General features: G+C 37.9%; 2 protein-coding genes across 2 annotated transcripts in view; both read left to right on the forward strand.

Annotated features, from left to right (window-relative positions):
- LOC141398983 (uncharacterized) overlaps positions 1–23,311 on the forward strand; it is a 438,842-nt gene that overhangs the window by 383,603 nt on the left and 31,928 nt on the right. The window lies entirely within an intron of this gene.
- Positions 16,683–17,331, forward strand: LOC141396761 (uncharacterized). The gene is made up of 3 exons (XM_073972394.1): positions 16,683–16,707; positions 16,770–16,943; positions 17,012–17,331. Exons 1-3 carry the CDS (start codon positions 16,683–16,685, stop codon positions 17,329–17,331), a joined length of 519 nt encoding a protein of 172 aa, XP_073828495.1.

Consider the following 23,311-nt stretch of genomic DNA (forward strand, 5'->3'; position numbering starts at 1 on the left):
ATAAAAAGGATAAGAAAACGAGTGGGGGATAAGAGGCAGCCCTACTTCACACCCTTGCAGGTCGGGAAGGGTAAGCTTTGTTTGCCGTTGAAATGGACGGATATTTCGTCGTCTCTATAAAGTTCCCTGATTAGGGATACAATTTTAAGATCCCTTTATATCCCTTTTTTAAGGGCGTTCCACATAGTATCTCGGTAAACAGTATCAAAAGCTCGTTCCACGAATAAAAGATACAAAGGTGAGTTTAATTCAGCAGACTGTTCAATAAAGATACGTATGAAATTGATGTGATCTGCACACGATCGACCAGGTCGAAAACCAACCTGTTCATTCCGTAGAATTGAATCTAGGACAGGGGATATGCGGTTTAGTAGAAGTTGTGCCATTACTTAGCTGATGGCGTTTAATAATGTTATCCCTCGACAACTTTTGCACTGGGTGAGATCGCCTTTTTTGGAATTGTAACAATGGTGCCCTTTTCCCATTCTTTGGGGAGGACAGTTGTCAACCACACGTCTATTACAGCTGGAGTGATTGCTTGCGCAGTGGGTTCTGCCCCATACCGAAGTAGTTCTGAGGTGATGAGCTGCCTTGCTGTTTTGTGTGACTTCAGAACGTTTAATATTTCTATATACATAGGTGGATCTGTATTTACATCTCTCTTCTGGTTGTGGCGCAATATAGAGGCTCAAGTACATGGTTGCGTCTCATTTTCTAATGGCTCTTCGGTGCTGAAGAATTGACGCCAGCGGTCTATTTGCTCATCAGGGCTGCTTAATTCTCCTCGATTTCCGCTTGATTTCCCCTACTTGCCTTTTGAATTCTAGATTAATTTCCCTAACTCTTGGTTCTTTAGGATTTGTACTACAAGCTTTTTTTCGCCTCTGCTGGAAAGTTTGGTCTTATTTCGGGCATTCGACCAGCAGGTATGTGATGATTTCACAGAAAATTCTCTGAGCTACGCGAGAATTTGAGGGAATGAGCAAATCTGTGTAGGGGTGATTAGTAAATACTCTTAGGAGCGTCTTCGTTCGTCTAAATGTGAAGTTATCAATTTGATCGGCCACAGCTAAAGTAATCTACCAATTGACCAATATTTTGCGTCTATGACCCCTGTATGTTTTATATTTTGGCGGAAACCGTTTCAGGTTAAGATTTAACGATGTCCTTCCTTCCCACATTCGAGATTGACAAGCGCCGGATAAAGTTCGATGATGGACTATATCGGACCACTTTTTGGTATAGCCCCCATATAAAGGAACCTCCCGATTTTGGGGATTTTAGCTACATTTTTTTACCGAAATACCTGCAATTGAACATTGGAGGTTCCCAGTGGTCACAAATCAATTTCACCAAAAACCTTCAACATAGGTTCATGTTTTGGTATGGCCCCCATATTACGGTACCTCCCGATTTTGGGTATTTTGAGGATTTTAGCTACAATCTTTGACAGTTAATGTCAACATAGGTCCTGTTTTGGTATAGCCCCTATATAACGGTACCTCCCGATTTTTGGTATTTTTAAGATTGTAGGTAAAATTTTTCACCGAACTAATGTAATTTGACTGTTCAAATTCCTAGTGATCACGAAACATTTCCACTAAAAACTGACAACATAGGTCCATGTTTTGGTATAGCCCCAATATAACCGTACCTCCCGATTTTCGCTATTTTGAGGATTTTAGCTACAATTTTTGAATAAACAACCTGTAATTTGACAGTTGACGTTCCAAGTGATCACAAAACATCTCCACTAAAAACTGTCAATGTAGGTCCATGTTTTGGTATAGCCCCCATATAACGGTACCACCCGATTTTTGGTATTTTGAAGATTTTAGCTACAATTTTCGATATTTGAGGTTCCCAGTGGTCACACAACATCTCCATCAAAAACTTTCAACATTTGTCCATGTTGTAGTATAGCCCCCTATATAAATTGTGAACATAGGCCCATGTATTGGTATAGCCCCCATATATCGGTGCCTCCCCATTGTCGGTATTTTGACCGTAATATCTGTAATTCGAAAAATGGTCAACAAATGTCCATGTTTTGGTAGAGGCCCCATATAACGATACGTCCCTATTTTCGGGTTTTTTGGATTATAGCTACAATTTTTGATACAAGTATCTGAAATTTTATATTTGAGGTTCCCAGTGGCCACACTTATATACCAAAAACATAGGTCCACACTTTGATATAGCCCCATATAAGGTTCCAGACCGATCAAACATATTTTTATACTCTCAGCATTTATGCTAACGAGGGTATGTACACTTTTTTACGGGCAAAATGTGCCTCATCGAAATAATGGTTTTAGACCCCAAGTATGTTTGGATGAAATGTGTTTTAGACAATTTGGAGTCGATTTAGCAATGTTCTTCCGTATGTCTAGCTGGTTGGTGCGCACGATAGCTCTCGAACGGATAAACCGATTTTGTCCAAAATTTGGCTTTCGCAATATTTTGTCCAAACTTAGTTTAAGTTCGAAGATGAGCTATATCGGTCCACTCCTTCCGGTACCTCCCCCACAAAAGTTCAAAATGTTCGGAAAATTTGTGCGCACGATAACTCTTGAAAGGAGTAACTGATTTGGTCCATACTTTGCACATCGTGAAATTTCAAACTTCGATGAGGACTCAATATGGACTCAATCGGTCCACGCCTTCGGGTACCTTCCACACAAAATTTCGGAAAAATTCAGTTTAGGACCTGCTATTGAATCGTTTTAATTTTTGTTGTAGCAACTTGAATTCACGGTCCCCCATACGACGGTACAAGTTTTATCAGGGGCAAAGCCATACTTCCTGAGAAAATCGCCTGAAAGATTCAAAAAACCGATATGACACCGTGTGTAGTGGTTGGAGCGCTAGATAATTCTCGAACGGATCTGCTGATTCGATCCAAAATGTGGCCTTCGTAATATTTTGTTCAAACTTAGTTTAAGTTCGGAGAAAGGCTATATCGGTCCACTCTTCTGGTACCTACCCCGCAAAAGTTCAAAAATGTTCGGAGAAATTGTGCGCACGATAACTAACTCTTGATGGGAGTGACCGATTGGGTCCTTACTTTGCACATCCTAATATATCTACCAAATATAGATCAGGTTCGAATATGGGCTATATTTGTCAACTCCTTCGGGTAACTCATTTCGCAACATTTCGGATAAATTCTTTTTGAGACCTGTTCTCGAATCAATTAGTTTTTTGTTGAAGCAACTTGTATCCGCTGCCTCAAATACGAAAGTATAAGCTTATTCAGCGGCAAAGAGTCTGAGAGAGGTTCCGCAAATTTTTGATCTTTAATCCACTCCATTTTTTTGTCAGTTCATACGCCAAAAGTGTTTCACTTCACACATGCTGAGGGTATATCTCTGTGGGCAAAGCCGACTGATACTTTTATACTTGTTTTTATCTAAGCTAAGTCCATACTGACTGAGATAATTACATTTAAGCAGTAGAAACCATAAGCCCAGAAAATATGGCTCCTAAATGGATTTAGTCTAATCTTTGGACATCGTAATTGTTCTTTCACACTTACGCTAATATTGAACATGTGCTATATCGGACCAAATCTTCCGATACAGCACCCACAAAAATTCAATCATTTAGGCTTAAAAACAGCTTGAGGCCTCTTGGCGGATAGATGTTAAACACATACTTAGTGTATATATCTGTATGCAAAGCTGACAAATACTTTTTTTACCTGCTTTGATAGACTTAGCGAAAAATTTCTTACGGGGAATTTACAATTCCACGAAATCTTATTGCAAAGATACAAATAGTATTGTATAATATCGAAAGCTCTTTTATTATTTAATATCATACGATTTAATTTTGCTTCATCGTCTCTCACTCTTTCTATATTAAGAGCATTACATAATTCATTAAACAAACTGCGAAAACTTTTGCTAACCAATGATAACACAAATTGCCATATTTGTATGATTTCCTTGAATAGCCTAAAATGTGAAAACTGTGGCGGTTTTTGTGGTTTGATTGCGTGTGGCGTCAATGATGTTGCCTATGACAGACAATAAGCATATTTTGGTGGTTTATTTTAATGTCCACTTTTCGTATTGGTTTAGAAGTTAATAGGCAAGTAAGCTGTTTGGGTACATTTCATTATCGGCTTGCCTCTGTTAGTCATATTACGCATATTTCCATAGAAATAAATGCTCTGAAATGGGTCATGGGGAGATAGGATATTAAATTCGATAATTATTGCATAAGGATGGGAATGTATAGTAGGATGGGAATGTCTAAATAGTAGGGATATTCAAACTTAAAAAAAAAAAACAATTTTAAATGTATTCATTTTGCATGTTACCTATTTCTAATGACTTTTCTCTACTTTGCATTATATATGGATTCTTCTTACATTTCTGATGACCAAAGTTTTGTATACAAAACAACTTATTTACATATTTTATAATAAATTATTTATTTTCGAAAAGTTTTATTCACAATTCGTGTTCTTCTCGCTTCAGTACGGCATACTCCGTAGCCACCAAGCTTTATTAGATGACATTCGATCAGTGGAAGTCTAACTAATACTGTTAAGAAAAAAAACATAGTAAAGGTTAAAATGAAGTGACATTAAATAAAAAAGAAAAAATAAATAAAATATAATTAAGATGGAATTTTTTATATTGCCCACTAAAATGTAGAGCATTCTGGCCGCCAACGATTACTTCATTATTTAGTTCGGCATACATTCCCTTCCATTTGGTGGGGCGTGTTAAAAATGAAACATATACAATAGGCCGAGGCGATTTGTATAGAGGGAAACAAATTTAATGGGAGCCTGGAGTTTCTGATTCTTGGGATTGTACTGAGCAAAAAAGTCTACTAGACCATATGTCTATGGTGAAGATCGAGCCCCCGGATTTTGGCTTGAAGTTTGTTATCCAGTTTTTTCGTTGGATATTGAACTATTGAGATTTTCGATTCAACACAAATACAAAAATTATACCCAAGACAATAATTAAAAACTCTCTGGTACATCTCAAAAGCATTGGAATGCTCCTTCAGGCAGTTATGGCCTTGAGAAGGTGCACATTTCTTGGAAAATATCGATAAATTGCACTGTGCTACAAAATGGGACTCAAAGTCAGTGGGTGGAAAATGTCTTTTGGAGATGAAAGCCCTTGGTGTGTGTACTAAGAACCCAAAAGGAAATCTTCACCATAGGTCAAGTTTCTGATCTATCGCCTTATTAATGGTTTAATGGTTGCCGCTTAATTTGTGAGAAAATAGCTTAATATATCTGTTCAGCGTTATTGTAGCTTCATTTTGAGATTACATGTCTTCAGTTAAATCGAATGGCGAATCTTTTTGTAGAATATTTCATTCCTCTAACTAAATTTCTTCCATGCCCTTTTCGTCCTTTATTTCTTGAACCGTAGTAAAAGTACCACAGGACGAGATTTTACAACATCCCAATATTCTACAAAAATGTTTTTCAGAAGATTTTAAGTACGGTTCCCATTTATGACTAATCGATATTTCCCAGTTTTTATGGTCCTTTTTGACGTTTATACGTTTTTTTGTCAGAAAACTATGTTTTGTTTTTACGTATATTCGTCATTGGTCTGTAGTGCTTCTGAAATACTTACAACAAATAGCTCTTTCAATGGCCTTTGAGCCCATCTATCCAACGATAGATGGCCTTTGAGCCCATCTATCCAACGATAGATGGCCTTTGAGCCCATCTATCCAACCAGAGATGGCCTTTGAGCCCATCTATCCAACCAGAGATGGCCTTTGAGCCCATCTATCCAACGATAGATGGCCTTTGAGCCCATCTATCCAACGATAGATGGCCTTTGAGCCCATCTATCCAACGATAGATGGCCTTTGAGCCCATCTATCCAACGATAGATGGCCTTTGAGCCCATCTATCCAACGATAGATGGCCTTTGAGCCCATCTATCCAACAATAGATGGCCTTTGAGCCCAACTATCCAACAATAGATGGCCTTTGAGCCCATCTATCCAACGATAGATGGCCTTCGAGCCCATCTATCCAACGATAGATGGCCTTTGAACCCATCTATCCAACGATAGATGGCCTTTGAACCCATATATCCAACGATAGATGGCCTTTGAGCCCATCTATCCAACGATAGATGGCCTTTGAGGTCATCTATCCAACGATAGATGGCCTTTGAGGTCATCTATCCAACGATAGATGGCCTTTGAGGTCATCTATCCAACGATAGATGGCCTTTGAGCCCATCTATCCAACGATAGATGGCCTTTGAGCCCATCTATCCAACGATAGATGGCCTTTGAGCCCATCTATCCAACCAGAGATGGCCTTTGAGCCCATCTATCCAACCAGAGATGGCCTTTGAGCCCATCTATCCAACGAGAGATGGCCTTTGAGCCCATCTATCCAACGAGAGATGGCCTTTGAGAAAAATACTTACAACAAGTGATATCGTCCTAGCATTTTAGTGAAATTTTTTAAATATTGGGGAGAAGCACCGGAAGTTGTGGACCGGTATTGCCCCATGAAACTAAATTTGGATATAATATGACGAAGACCAAATGTTGGACCAAATCGGTTGAACAGTTCGAGAGTTATCGTTCTCTCCGACCGCCACATATAGTGACATAGGGAGTTTTTACACCTTTTGGGCTGTTTTCCCAAGAAATATGGACTCGCCCCTGAAAAAACTGAAGTGATTCGAGAGCAGTTCTTAAAGTGAACTTATCCGAAATTTTGTGTGGGAGGTACCCGAAGGAGTGGACAAATACAGTCCATATTCGAACCTGTTCTATATCTGGTAAATATATTAGGATGTGTAAAGTATGGACCAAATCGGTCACTCCCTTCAATAGTTATGGTACGCACAATTTTTCCAAACATTTTTGAACTTTTGTGGGAGAGGTACCTGAAGGAGTGGACCGATATGCCTTATCTTCGAACTTAAACTAAGTTTGCACAAAATATTACGAAGGCCATAATTAGGACCGAGTCGGCAGATCCGTTCGAGAGTTATCTTGCGCTCCAACCACTACACACGGTGTCAAAGGGGTCATTTGCACATTTTAGGCTATTTTCTCAGGAAGTATGGACTTGCCCCTGATGAAACTTGTAACGTCGTATGGAGGGCTGTGAATACAAGTTGTTACAGCAAAAATCAAAGCGATTCGAGGGCAGGTCCTAAGGCACATTTTGCCCGTATGAAAGTATATATACCCTCTTTAGCATAAATGCTGTGGGTATAAAAACACATGGTGTCATAGGGATTTTTTACAACTTGCAGGCCATTTTCCCAGGAAGTACTAACTTGCATCTGAAGAAACTTGTATCATCGTAAGGGGACAACAAAAATCAAAGAGATTCGAAAGTAGGTATTCAAATGAACTTTTCCGTACTTGTGTGTGGGTAGCCGAAGGAGTGGACCGATTAAGACCATATTGAAATCTTCTTAAATCTAACTGAAATCTAGCCAAAATGTTCTGTCTTTTCTGGCGTGTCTGGGTGCAGAAAGGCTGTCGGATAAGTTGTGGCAGCGATGCTTATGGCGATAACGGCATGGACAACATATTGTTGTGCTGATTCATCTTAAAAATATTCGTTTCTTCATGAATATATTGATGTCATAAGAAGGCACCCCCTTGTAGTTTTCAGTGCGGCATTCTGGCGGGTTTGAACATTTTACTGTAGCCTAGCGTGAATGTTTATATACCACCGACCCATTACTTTATAAGAGGTCAGCAAGGTTTATTTGTGAGCATCCTAAATCGCTGCCGGCCAGTGATGTGAAGGCCTATGATCTTATCACAGATAGTAGTGGCTTGCTCGGAAGTCTTAAAAATGCTATCGAAAGATACATAATATATCTTGGGGAAGTTAGTGGTCTGAATCTAGTGGAGTTCTGATGGAGCCTCATTGCAACAGTCCAAGTAGCGAACAGTGTAGTAGCACATTTGGCCGCGGATACTCCTTAGATAGAAAAACTGTATTAAGTCAGCTTTGTAGACATTTAACATATCACATTATGGAGCCACCGTGGTGCAGTGGTAAGCTCGTCTGCCTTGCATTCAGAAGGTTGCAGTTCAATCCCTGATCAGAACATCAACATTTTCGGCGGTGGCAAATCCCCTCAGTACCATGCGGTATTTCCTGAGAATTTCAGCCATGAAAATGTACGACAGAACTCAACGCCAGTATCGTACTATTCGCATATGGAGGGTATGGAATTTCAGAAACGTAGACTTCATATTTCTGAATCCCACAAATCACTGGCTCTACACATATGCATCCACTGTGCCTTATTTGTGTCGTCGAACATCATGGCATAGGTGATGGTTTCGAAGGCCTTCGTTGAGTCCACAGTTCGCTCACACAGTCTGTTCTGGTTCTGGTCCTCGACTGGTATGTATTTTTCGGAATCCATGCTGATGTTGAGGAACTGGTTAACAGCTTCTCATCATGGGAAGGAGCGATGCCTCAAGAATCACCCTGCATATTTTCCAGGCTTCAGGTATAATAAAGTTGGCTAACTTCATACTTAGGACACATGTAAAATACAAACCTATTGATTAATGCAGTTGCTTAGGCATTACCATTGTGACTTCGTGTGGGCCAAACGATTTGGATGATTTCGTGTTACAGATGGTATCTACAACATCGTTGTGGTCGTACCTCTTTACAATATGCCCTATACACTATCTGGTCAGCCACTGTTACAACGTTAAAAGTAACAGCCGTTCTATCGTTTTAGGCCAGCTGTCCAGGAAAATTCTCTCAGCTACCCGAAGATTAGATGGACTGTAATCTCAAAAAATAAAAATATGGCGGTCGGTGGTTATTTTGTCGCTGTACCCCTTTAGTCATTACCAAGAACGAAATACCAAAGTACATGGTGAGCGACGAAGTTCTCTAACTCCATAGAGTCATTACCCTCCAGCGAACTATTGTCAGGCAGATGCAGTTATTCGTAGTTTCACCTGAATCCTTCTTTTCCCAAGGATCTACTGTTTTCAATACGCAGAATAATAACTAGAAAAGTGAGAAAAGACGATACGATAAAAATTGCGACCTGAAGCGTGGTTTCCAAAAATGATAAAATGGGATGTATTACCCACTATTGTGATATCTCCGTTACTTGGCCACCTACGCCAACCTACTTTACATAATTGTAAAGGTGGGATTTTCTACATTCATAGTTAGACTTTGCTTTTGGAAAATCCCCAACCAATACTGTGATATTCGTCATTATAATTAAAATGAAAAGTTGGGTTTCATTAGCAATTATTGCGATATATTCGATATTTGACCAACTACGACAACCTACTTTACATCGTTTTTGCTTTTGGTATACCCTTATAGAAGCTGAGATATTCGCTTTAAAAAAACGTTGTATTTTTCTCTAAATAAGTTTTTTTGCCCATTCCTACCCCTAAATATTACCCGATCAGCACCGAAAATTTGGTGACGATCCGATCAAAATTGCTACCTGTAGCATGATTACAAGGTTTAGATAACAGAAGGACGGACACACATAGCCATCTCGACTCAGCTCGTCGAGACATTCATGTTGGTATATATAAGTATGGGTCTACGACCATGCGTTACAAATTTTTTGGCCAAAATCAATTTATAATATTCTCCCCACATGGTGGTGTAGGTTATAATAACACGACGAATACATATATTTCATTGCAGCGCTGCATTTATTAACTCGACCGTTATTTTAAATTTAAATTTTTTATTTTATCTTATTTTAATATATAAATTCTTTATTCCGTGTAATATATACTACATAAACACCTATTGCTTGCGTCTAACTTCACTATCGCATAATCCATGACCATTCAGACGTATATGACGGCACTCCGATAGTGGAACTTTTTCTAAAACTATTAGAAATTAGAAAATAAATTAACAAATTCGTTAACTTTTTTACATTTGTGGAGTGTTTCTCGAAACCAAATTCGTTGATTGATTGAAAACAAAAATGAATCAAATATTTAAAAAGACATTATGTAATAGTAATTCGAACGAATTTGGTTACGAATCGACTTAAAGAAACAGACATTAGTTCACACATACGTGGTAGATTTCTTTGAGCATAGCGACAATTTGCAACTTGCATGTCACATTCTCTCATGAAAACACAAACTACACGACGAAAATCGCTAATGCATGTTGGTCTATAGGAATCGGTTATCATACAACGAGTAGGACAAGATGCATTGATGCTTAATATGGCGAATATGGTAAAAATTGCTGAAATATGAAAAGTTAATAGTTTTATTTTATTGATTGTTTGAACGTTTTTTTTAAGAAAACTTACATAGTATTATTAAAATTCTAGACATTATTTTATACAACTCACTGACAAATGGGACTTATTTCGCTACTGATTTATGACAATAAATGAAAAACAGTAATGATGTTGAGGCTTTTATAAATTTTAAGTCTATTGTTTTATTTGCTATTGATTGATTAAAAAAAAGGGGTTATTAAACTTCCATTGTTTCTGAACATCTGATTCACAACTGGCTTGATACATAGTAAATAATGAAGTTGCATACTCTTAAACATATTTTTATACAATGTTTTTTTTTTATTATTTTTATTTATTTAAATTTATTACAATTTTAAATTATAATAAACTTAACCGGCTATATATTGTAACAAGATTGTATGGAAAATTATATACTATATAGTTTGAAAATGTGGTCAAGAATTTTTTATACCCTACACCACTATGTGGGGAGGGAGACCATCTGAGTCGATTTGGCTATGTGTGTCCGTCTGTCCGTCTGTCCATCTAAACTTTGTAATCAGGCTACAGGCCGCAATTTTAATCCGATCGTCACCAAATTTTGGCTTTTGATGAGGTTCCCGGAAGGGAAGAAGCCTTTTGCTGATGGTCGGATAATATTCAGGGGTTGGAATGGGCAAAAAACTTATTTGGAGAAAAGGTCAACGTTTTATTTCAAAGCGAATATCTCCGCTTCTATAAGGGGTATTTCAAAAGCCAAACCTGCTAATGAAAGTATTAACTTTACAACGATGTAACGTAGGTTGTAGTAGGTGGTCAAACAACGAAGATATCGCAATAGTCGCTAATATATCTTTTTTATTTTTGCGATTTTAATAATAATGACAAATATCGCAGCTTTGGTTGGGGACCTTCTAAAAGCAAAGTCTGACTTATGAAAATAGAAAATCCGATCTTTACAATGATGCAAAGTAGGTTGGCGTAAGTGGCCAAATAACGGAGACATCACAATAGTCGGTAATAGATCTCATTTTTCCATTTTTTGTAATCACGCTACAGGTCACGAAATTTTGGGGGTTTATGAGGAAGAAACCCATTAATTTTGGTAATGGTCGGATATTATTCAGGGGCCGGAATGAAAAATAAAACTTATTTGGAGAAAAGGTCAACGTCTTATTTCAAAGCGAATATCTCTGCTTCTGTAAGAGGTATATCAAAAGTAAAACCTGACAAGGAAAGTAGAAAATATCGCCTTTACAACGATGTAACGTAGATTGTAGTAGGTGGTCAAACAACGAAGATATCGCAATAGTCGGCAATGCATCCCTTTTTCCATTTTTTGTGCAACCACACTACAGGTCGGAATTTTAATCGGATCCTCACGAAATGTTCGGATAATATTCACGTCGGAATGGGCAAAAACGTGTGTGGAGCAAAATTCAAAGTTTTATTCTTTTTGCGAATATCTCGGCTTTTAGCAGGGGTATTCCAACGGCAAAGCCTGTCAATGGAGGAAGAAAAGATATCCTTTACATTGATGCAAAGTAGATTGGCGTAGTTAGTCAAAGAAGGGAGAAATCGCAATAGTCAGTAATGCATCCAATTTTTCCATCGTTTGGAACCCAGCTACAGGTCACAATTTTGACTAATGGTTGGATTGTCATGGTCGGATAATATTCAGGGGTCGGAATGCGCAAAAACTTATGTGGAAAAAATTCAAAGTTTACTTCATATGCGAATATCTCCGCTACTACTAGGGATGTTCCACCGACAAAGTCTGCCAATGGAAGAAGAAAATATAACATTTATAATTATGCAAGATAAATTTGCGTACATCCCACTTTTCCATTTTTATACCCTCAGCTTTTAGGCTAAAGTGGTACGACCAAAAATGTGCCTCATCGAAATAATGGTTTTAGACCCCAAGTATGTTTGTACGATATCCGTTTCAGTAAATTTTGAGTAGATCTAGCAATGTCCGTCCGTATGTCTGTCTGGCTGGTGCGCACGATAACTCTCGAACGGATCAATCAATTCGGTTCAAATTTTGGGTATCGAAGATGGGCCATATAGGTCCACTCCTTCAGGTACCTCCCCCAGAAAAGTTCAACAATGTTCGGAAAATTTGTGCGCACGGTAACTCTTGAAGGAAGTAACCGATTTGATCCATACTTTGCACATCGTGAAACTTTTACCAAACTTAGGTGAGGTTCCAATATGGACTCAATCGGTAAACTCCTTCGGGTACCTCCCACACAAAATTTCTGATAAGTTCAGATTGGGACCTGCTCTCGAATTGCTTCGGTGTTTCTTGTAGCATCTTGTATTAACCGCCTCCCATACGACGGTACAATTTTTATCTGGGGCAAGTCCGTACTTCCTGAGAAAATAGCCTGAAAAGTACAAAAACACACTATAACACCATGTGTAGTGGTTGGAGCGCAAGATAACCCTCGAACGGATCTGCCGATTTTGTCCAACATTTTGACCTTCGTCATATTTTGTCCAAATTTAACTTAAGTTCGAAGATAAGCCATACCGGTACACTGCTTCATGTATCTCACAACGAAATTCAAAAATACTCGGAAAAATTATGCTCACGATAAGTCTTGAAGGGAGTGACCGATGTGGTCCATACATTACACACCCTAATATATCTACTAGATGTATATCAGTTATGAAAGGTGTAAAAATCCCATAGCACCACATGTAGTCGCTGCGGAGCACTATAACTCTCGAACTGATCAACCGATTTGGTCCAAAATTTGGCTTTCGTCATGTTTTGTCCAAACTTAGTTTCAGTTTGAAATGTCTAGTGGGCGCGATGTTTATCAAAAATAAGATCAACTTTCGTAATGGACTATATCGGTCCATTCCTTTAAGTACCTCCACCGCAACACTTTTGATTTTTTGTCGCAAGTTCAAATGTCTAAAAAGGGCCACCAAATTCTGAAAACACCCTAAATACATTCGACCAGTCTGTAGATGATAGTTTAAATTCAGATAGGCTGAGGGTATATTTCTGTCGGCAAAGCCGACGGATACTTGTTTACTTGTATTTATTTGAGTTGTACTGACGCTGTACTTGAATGCGTTTCAACAAAATTGACCTGTATTAATGAAGACATGAGTTTTAAATTAACACAAATGTGGGATTGATTCTAAAATATCAGAGTTATTGCATCCCTATCCCTATTTTAATAGTTTGAAATTTATTAGTCAAAAGCTTAAGTACAGGGGTAGCGGCGTAGGGTATCACATAGTCGGCCCCGTCCTGACTATAGCATTGGCTTACTTGTTAAGTATTTTGTTTTACGAAGAAGGCCCTGTTACTTCGAATATAACGGTCCAACCAAAGAAATTTAAAATTTTTCTCTTTTAACTGAATATTGCATTTGTTCACACTGTTCCCTGTGATGGTCAAGAGTATTCCTGAACTTTGCTAAATTTTAAAATTACTCAAAGAGCAAGGTGCTCTTCAAGCAACTTTAAATGGAAGGTGCTTACAACTGGGAAGTTTTTGCGGATTCTGAAACTACAATGTTCATAGATGAGGTAAATCAAAAAACAAACAAATATGAAAAGCGTTAATTTAGGTCGGGCCGAACTTTTTATACTCTCCACCACAAATTTCAGCCATTTCGGTGGATTCATGTAGCCCAACCTACAAAATACCGAAAATCGGAAGATACCGTTCTATGAGGGCTATATGATGGCGTGGACCTATATAAACATTTTATGTTAGAAATGTTTCTTAGCCTCTGGAAACACAAAATACAAAGTTACAACCGATTCTGTTGTCAAATGGGACTAATACATTCAAAATATATTAAAATGACGCGTACTTTATATGGGACGTTATATGGGGGCTACACCAAAACGTGGACCTATATAAACCAACTTTGGTAGGAATGTTTTTTGGCCACTGGAGACACAAAATACCACATTACAACCAATTCGGCGGTAGAATGGGACAAATATCTTAAAAATTCCTTAAAACGACGAAGCGTGGACCTACATATCACACTTTCAATGCCAAAAGTCCTACGTGCATGTAATAGATTTTCATAAAATTTCATCCACCTACGTCAATCCGTTCGGACGCTAGAGTGATTTCCAGAGACGGACAGACGGACGGACATGGCTATATCAATGCAGAATTGCACGCTGATCAAGAATATATATAGTTCGTGGGGTCTACAATGATTATTTCGAGTAGTTACAAACGGAATGACAAACTTAATATACCCGGATCCTATGGTGGAGGGTATAAAAAAAATCGCCCGAGCGCTTTTTATATAAATCGCGATTCAAGTTGACATGTTTAGGGGTTTTTTTAGATTTTCACGATTTTGTTTGGAAACCGCTAGTCCTATCGGAATAAGACTAAACAAGTAAAAAAGTATCAGTCGGCTTTGCCGACAGAGATATACCCTCAGCTTGTGTATATTGAAACAATTTTTCCCAAAATACGTCTGTTTTTAGGGGGTTTAAAAATTTTGGGCGTTTGAACCGACAAAAATGTTGATTAGGATTGAAGATCAAAAATTTGCGGAGGAGATACTAAAAGGAATGGATCGACATTGACCGTAATGGAAGTGGATCTCCAGGGGGGTTTTACACTCTTCGGGCTGTTTGCTCAAGAAGTATGGACTTGCCCCTAAAAAACTTTTACCATCGTAATTAAGGCAGCGAAAGCAAGTTGATTCAACACAAATCAAAGTGATTCGGTATTAGGTCTTAAAGTGAACTTATCCGAAATTTTGTGTGGGAGGTACCGGACGGAGTGGACAAATATAGTCCATATTTGAACCTGATCTATATCTGGTAGATATATTAGGATGTGTAAAGTATGGTCCAATTCGGCCACTCTCTTCAAGAGTTATCTTATGCACAATTTTTCCGAACATTTTTGAACTTTTGTGGGGGAGGTACCTGAAGGAGTGTACCGATATGGCTTATCTTCGAACTTAAACTATGTTTGGACAAAATATTACTAAGGCCAAACTTTGGACCGAATCGGCAGACCTGTTCGAGAGTTATTTTGCCCTCCAACCTCCTCACACGGTGTCATAGGGGTTTTTTTGCAACTTTCAGGCTATTTTCTCAGGAAGTATGGACTTGCGCCTGATGAAACTTATACCGTCGTATGGAGGGCAGTGAATACAAGTTGCTAAAGCAAAAATCAAAGCGATTCGAGAGATGGTCCTAAACTGAACTTTTCCAAATTTTTGTGTGGGAGGTACCCGACAGAGTGGACCGATTGAGTCCATATTAAAACCTGATCTAAGTCTGGTTTACGCTCCACGGTGGGCAAAGTATGGACCAAATCGGTTACTCCCTTCAAGAGTTATCGTGCGCACAAATTTTCCGAACATTTCCGAACTTTTGTGGGGGAGGTACCGGAAGGAGTGGACCGATATAGCTCATCTTCGAACTTAAACTAAGTTTGGGCAAAATATTACGAAAGCCAAAATTTGAACCGAATCGGTTCATCCGTTCGAGAGTTATCGTGCGCTCCAGCCAGCCAGACAGACAGACAGACAGACAGACGGACGGACATTGCTCAATCGACTCCAAATTGTCTGAAACACATTTCGTCCAAACATACTTGGGGTCTAAAACCATTATTTCGATGAGGCACATTTTGCCCGTATGAAAGTGTATATACCCTTCATAGCCTAAAGGCTGAGGGTATAAAAAATGTTATAGCTACGAAAATTCCCCACAAGATTGTTTTTTATGGTATTGTCGTTAAAAAGCGCTTCTGCGATTTTTTTGTAGTTTCAGAATCTGCAAAAACTTGCTTCAAGAGCACCATGAGAGTGTCACATAAAATCAGATTTTAGAAAAACGCGTTTTAATTAATTTTTACACAAACAATTAAATAGCTTCTTAGAACAGCTTTTGTAAAAAGCTAGCCAGATATCAGTGCTAAATTCTGTGCAAGATCAAGCCTGATGTAAAGTGCTTTAGTGCTTCATAAACCCACAAAAAATGATTTTGATTATTTACGTCAAACTCCTAGAAAATAAGCTGTAACGCATTTTTTGATTTATGCCACTCTTTGCGTAAATGAGCGATATGTATGTCACCCAGAGTAAACCGTATGCATTATGCACCCAAATGAGAATTGTCAAGACATATTTATTATTTTTTAAATATAATCTGGGACATGAATATTTACGTGTCTGGACAGCAGCAGGTCATTCATTCAATGTGATGATAACAATTAAGAAACTGTTAACACCTGCAAATATTTTTTGTTTTTTGAAATTACAATCGAATTTACAATTTATTGTTAAATATTAGGTCACATATTTAATAATTCGCTGAATATTATTAATCTATTCCCGAAATTAAATATATAAGAGACCACTTGACGTAGAAAGTTATCGGCAGTTGTTGATAGCCAACAATTCTTTAAACATTAAAATGTTAAAAGTTATTTGCATTTTTGGTAAGTTAAAAAAAAACTCAACCATTAAGAATTCGAAAATTTAAATCGTATTTCACCCACAGCCTTGGTCCTGGTGGTCAGTGTCCATGCCAATCGTGGTTGTAGACCCATTTGTAGACCCGATGTTCCCAGCAAGGCTGTTTGTGCCACCGATAGCAAACGTCAAGTTTGTCATCGTATGAGTCAATGTCAAATGTTGGAGGAAAATTGTCGTCGCCGTCATACAAATCGTCCAGGTATAATTTAATGAGAGTAGCATTATATACAAAAATAAAGATTTTTTTATAAAATGTTAACCGTTTAGTACTTGGACAAACTAACGCTGCACGTTGTCGCGACATAAAAGCACCACGTCGTAGCGGTGCCTGTGCCAAGTTACGTGACCCACGCAATTCCCCAAGAGTTGATTGCCAACGCTTGAAATGTCGTAGTCCAGATAAAACCGTTCGCTGCTATCGTTGCAGTCACAACAATTGTCAACTATTGAATGTCTGTCAGGCGGAACGAGCGAATTGTCAACGTAATCCTTTCTATAGATTGCGATTAACTAATCGTCGTCATTGTGCTGGCATGAAACCAGGTCAAAAATCACAAAGATGCAGACCAATACGCACAACTGGTTAAACAACAGTGTATCGAATGATTATTAACAAATTTTGTAAGATATATTGACTTGAATGGAAAAATATCTATTAATAGCCTTAACTTAGTTACCTGCCTTGAATAAAACGTAATACGTTTCATAAAAAAAATATTTTCGATTTTTCAAAATAGTCTGGCTTAATCCCTTTTGTTGTTTTAATATTTAAAACAACAAGTTTATTAGTGGAGAAGGTTTGGCATTGTTCGCCAAGGGGTAAGGCAAGGAAGACTAGTTTCGATCCACGCCACTGGATCTCATCAGTTCCCTTTGTTTCTTGTTTGTGGATATTCTCCACCGAAGTTATTTTTCAATAACTTCTTCAACAAGGAACTTTTTATACCCAAACATCAATCGTCAGCTCGAAGTATAAACGTAAACAAAGAAAACCCTTCAATGAGAAGTTTTTCTTTGGGTACCTAACACATTAATTAAGCCAGACTATTTTGAAAAATCAAAATTGTAACAGCTATCCCAATTAAATAAACGCCACCAATGTTCTATTTGAGAAACACTGGCACGGTTTTGTGTGTTGTTGGTATATAAGCTACCAAACAGCATTTGGGTATGTGCATTTGTTGAAAAATCAACGACACATACGAGTGGAAGAAGGTTTGCTTTGTTTCGTAAACACTTTCGTCGGAGTTGTGTTAGGTACCCAAAGAAAAACTTCTCATTGAAGGGTTTTCTTTGTTTACGTTTATACTTCGAGCTGACGATTGATGTTTGGGTATAAAAAGTTCCTTGTTGAAGAAGTTATTGAAAAATAACTTCGGTGGAGAATATCCACAAACAAGAAACAAAGGGAACTGATGAGATCCAGTGGCGTGGATCGAAACTAGTCTTCCTTGCCTTACCCCTTGGCGAACAATGCCAAACCTTCTCCACTAATAAACTTGTTGTTTTAAATATTAAAACAACAAAAGGGATTAAGCCAGACTATTTTGAAAAATCAAAATTGTAACAGCTATCCCAATTAAATAAACGCCACCAATGTTCTAAAAAATATTTTCTCTATTTCCCACATTTATCATTATCATATCCAGACAAACGATTACAATCAAAATATATGTATGTCAACATTTTAACCCGGAATTTAAATTAAAAGAAACCACTGCAACATTATAACCACCACTAACAACCGACTTACGTTCAAATAAACAACATTGAAAAACAAAGGAAATCCCTGTTATAAAAATAATAAAGTGGTAATGGATTTTAATAAAATTATTTTTATGCATGTTGTCACTGTTCTTTTTCTCTATTTCCTGGTTGAGTTCTGCAAAATGTGCCTTTGTTTCTTTTCTCCTTTGCCAGACACAGTCATGGTAGAATTGTAATCTGTACAAAAAAACTGAACAAAAGTAAGACGCGTTGATTACTGCACGCTATATGCAATAACCATGTCGCCATTTATATCCTGTCGCCGTAAGCAGTTTGAATATCAGAGTATTTTGTACATTACGATGCTTGCTGTTGGCTGTCGCTGATGCTGTCATTTCTTTCAAAAAAACGGGCATATGAACTATGAACGTGTATGACAGTGTTGAAGACTGAATGCAATCTTCAGGAGCCAATTGCAGTAAAATTATACATATTTTCGTATTGTGTCTACTTCGGCTTTGAAATTAATATATTTTCTTTGCAAAATTAAAATTACAAAAGCGAAAGGAAATGTCAAATATGTAATTGTAGGGCGTTGCTGGGGATTTGATTATAAATATAATTTAAGAAAGTGGTGAAATTTTCATTGAGATTTACTGAAAGGTTATGTGAATCGGTAATTCGCCAAAATACATGAAATTTCAAATAAATTACGCTAATGTACAGTGGTACAGTTGTATGGAAATAGCGACCAACAATACTTCAATATTATCATTTGGTCGCAGCGTTATAATGTTGTGCTAACGTAAAGCAATGGTCGGATAGCAATTCGGATTTTTTCATTTGATCCAAAAACCTTAAATTTTAAATTGTATGTCAATTTTTTCACCTTAACGTTTTTCATCGATTGGACCATAAATGCGGCCTTAACCCGTTTTACGTTTTTATAACCTCAGCCTTTAGGCCCCAAAGAGGGTATATACACTAGGCCTAACCCCAAATTTTTTTCATTTGATCCAAAAAATGTTAAATTTTATGTAACTTTTTTAACCTTGACGTTTTTTCATCGATTGGACCATAAATGCGGCCTTAACGCGTTTTACGTTTTTATTTCGGTTTACATGAATAAAAATGTATTTTTGGTAAAATTACAAGGAGTCTTCTATTCCTGGTTCCGCCGACGATGCAGCTTGTAAAATGGAAATTTGGTGTTGCCTTCGCAACATCCTTCCTTCACGAGTGCACTCGGCCGCACGTCGCTCTGCCACTGCAATTCGTGCTTAGTCGATTTTTTTAGCATATTCGTGTGCGTTTTGTCCACAGCTCACTCCGATTGAGCTCAAATAAAATAACAATGATTTTGTACCTTCGTTAAAAAGCTGATAAACGTAAGCTGCTAAATTTGCAACGAGTGCTCCACTTGAAAGGGTTTTGGGGCAAATTTTCCAAATAAGTTGATTGAAGCTTTCGTTGCTATTTTGATTGAAGCCGCCGACGCATCTTTCGAGTAAAGACTCTTTACTTAGATCCTTGTATATAGGTCTAATAGCATCCAAAACATTTGATGGAAGTGGTATGTAATCATGTATGAAAGCCTCTTTTCTTGCCCGAGCCCGTTGATATGAACACCACGAGCCTTCACCTGTTGGATATCTCTCGTGACGTGGATTTGTATCGCTTGAACTGTAATGATCAAATGTCGCCCATGTTGCCTCATGCATACCGTAAATTGAATTCGAATGGCGTTGAATTGCAAGTCCATAGTAGACAGTGAGCATGTCAATAAATTTTCCTGTCAACATTACTTTGCCTCCAAGCTTTTTGTTACTTTTTACTAAACTTCGAAGACGGGACCCCATACGCTTTTGGACGTGTCCGATACATTCCTTTTTTATGACTTTTACCTCGCCATATGGATTAGAATTTAATAGGCCAGTGTAAGTCTTCGAGTCTAATTCATAAGTTTCAAGTGAATTCATTTCAAAGAATTCCCAGCAGGTAGCCATTGTGAGGTACATTAAAATTATGCAAAAAAAAGTGGTATAAAAACCAATAAAGTACCCCTAAACACACAAATAACTACGGGTTCTCCACTTTGAAAGGTCATATCTCAGCCAAATTTGCACTTCAAAATAAGCTAATACAATTTTTTCGATTTTTTGAAATTGACATGTAGGGATAACCCCTTAACCTCACTATGGCTGGGCTACATACTTTCGATTCCATCCAGCATTTATGCCAACGAGGGTATATACACTTTCATACGGGCAACTTTGTTTCTACATCTCAGCTTGTTGCAGATAGCTGTGAACATGCTGTCGGATATGACCCCTAGATTCGCCGCCGAAGTTGTGTACAAAGTGGCGGCAAAGTTTGTAAGATCAATCAAATAGGACGTCAGTCTTTCACAAATGACATCGGTCAAGGTACTTATCGCAGTTGTTACAACATTACCAGGGCTTAGCATACCTGATGGCATTTGCAACAACATTATTAGTAAATTTTATGAGTAAGCGTAACTTCGCCATAGGTGACTGACGGCCTATATTCCTTCGTTCCATGGTTCAAGGGTGACTTAACCATTGTCCACAATTCAATTATTCCGGCTTCAATATTCGGCTCTTCAGTCGACCTAGCGACTTGTTCCCCTTATGCTCACCGACCAGCCTCGTAAATTCCTGTGTCAGTTCCGTGACTCTGGTGTCACTGCTACCTGAACAAAAGAACATACAAATTACGGTGGTCTTAAACCTACTTTAAATTGAAGGATCTTACACCTAGGAAGTGTTTGCGGATTCTGAAACTGCAATGTTCATAGATGAGAAAAATAAAAAAAAAAACAAAAAATCACCGGAGCGCTTTTTAAATAAATCGCGATTCAATTTGATATTTTTGGGGTTTTTTCACGATTTTGCTTGGAAACCGCAAGTCCTATCAAAATAGGACTAAAAATGTTGTAGCTATGAAAATTCTCTGCAAGACTGACTATTGTTGAGTCTATAACCTGGAGTACAGCTATTTACCTGCAGTTCCACAGTTGCACACCTGACATACATTCTATGTGTGTGTCATTAGAGTCAGGTTCAGGCGAGTTTGGTATGTATTGCAGACACCACTTCTGCCGCGATCCTTTCTCTGTACGTTGTAACCATCATAACGCCGCTGATATTCTTCAGACTCATAAAATCAACTATTTCCTCGATCTTACCTTGAAGTCCATTGCAATTAAATTGGTGTTAAGTGGTGCTATTGGGCTTCTATTGGGGTGACTGCAGAGACTGCTGATGCCGAAGATTCTCTGGAGGCTGTGGTCACGCAGCATGCAACAACATTGTCCCTGAGATGCACCTACTCCAGTATTTTTTGCATTTCACAGAAGCTTGAGTATGGTGGTCCTGGGTTTTCCTCCGTTCCGACACGGACCAAAAGAATCCGGAGCAGATAATCCGGAATAAGCTCCCAACAGAAATGAAAAATAATTCTAAATAAAACACTGAAACTTAATTTTTTTAAATTAATTTTTATTTTTAACTTTTTAGTAATTATATATATTTTTTTGACCACTGAGAAAAAAATTATAATCAATTTAGGCCAAAAATTTAGATAAAAACTTTAAAATGCCTGAAATCGTGTAGTACCGTTATATAAAGGCTATACCAAAACCTGGACTTATGTCCATAATTTTTGATGGGGAAGTTACAGCCAATTCTGGCTAAAAATGAAGATAAAATCCTTAAAACACTTGGAATCAGGTGGTACCACTATATGGGGGCTATACCAAAACCTGTACCAATGTTAACAATTTTTGGTGGAGAAGTTTCGGTACCATTGGGGACTCCAAATGCCAAGTTACAGCCAATTCGGCCTAAAAATGAAGATAAGGTCCTTGAAACACTTGAAATCGGGCCGTACCGCTATATGGGGGTTATACCAAAACCTGGACCTATGTCCACAATTTTTGTTGAGGAAGTTTCAATACCAGTGGGAACCCCTTATGCCAAATTATAGCCTATTCGGGTTAAAAATGAAGATAAAATCCTTAAAACACTTGAAATCAGGTGGTACCGCTATATGGGGGCTATACCAAAACCTGTACCAATGTTTATCATTTTTAGTGAGGAAGTTTCTGTACCAAGTTACAGCCAATTCGACCAAAAAATTAAGATAAAATCCTCATAATACTTGAAATCGGGTGGTACCGCCATAAGGGGGCTATACCAAAACCTGGACCTATGTTCAAATTTTGTTGGGGAAATGTCTGCATCATTTGAAAACCCAAATGCCAGCTAATTCGGGCAAAAATGAAGATAAAATCCTCAAAATATCTGAAATCAGGTGGTACCGCTATATGGGGGGCTGTAGGAAAAAATGGTCCCATATTCATGTATTGTCATCCAAATCTGAAAAGTGTGCAAATTTTCAGTTCGATTGGTTAACTGCAATTGCGTTAAAAATGAATTACTAGATTTGAACTAAATCGGGTGGTACCGCTATATGGGGGCTATAGGAAAAAATGAACTCATATTGGATTTGGTTTCATATTCATGTATTGTCATCCAAATCTGAAAAGTGTGCAAAGTTTCAGTTCGATTGGTCAACTGCAACTGTGTTAAAAATGAGTTACCAGATTTGAAAAGCAAGTTAAATAAAACACTGTAAAATGGTAAAAATGGACCAATTTTGGTTTTGATTTCATATTCACGTATTGTCATCCAAATCTGAAAAGTGTGCAAAGTTTCAGTTCGATTGGTCAGCTGCAACTGTGTTAAAAATGAGTTACCAGATTTGAAATGCAAGTTAAATAAAACACCGTTAAAACACGGTAAAATGGATCGATCTTTGTTCTAATTTCATATTCAT

The sequence above is a fragment of the Musca autumnalis genome, unplaced genomic scaffold (assembly GCF_047663935.1).
Source record: "Musca autumnalis isolate F117 unplaced genomic scaffold, ASM4766393v1 scaffold_3, whole genome shotgun sequence".
Taxonomy (NCBI): Eukaryota; Metazoa; Arthropoda; class Insecta; order Diptera; family Muscidae; genus Musca; species Musca autumnalis.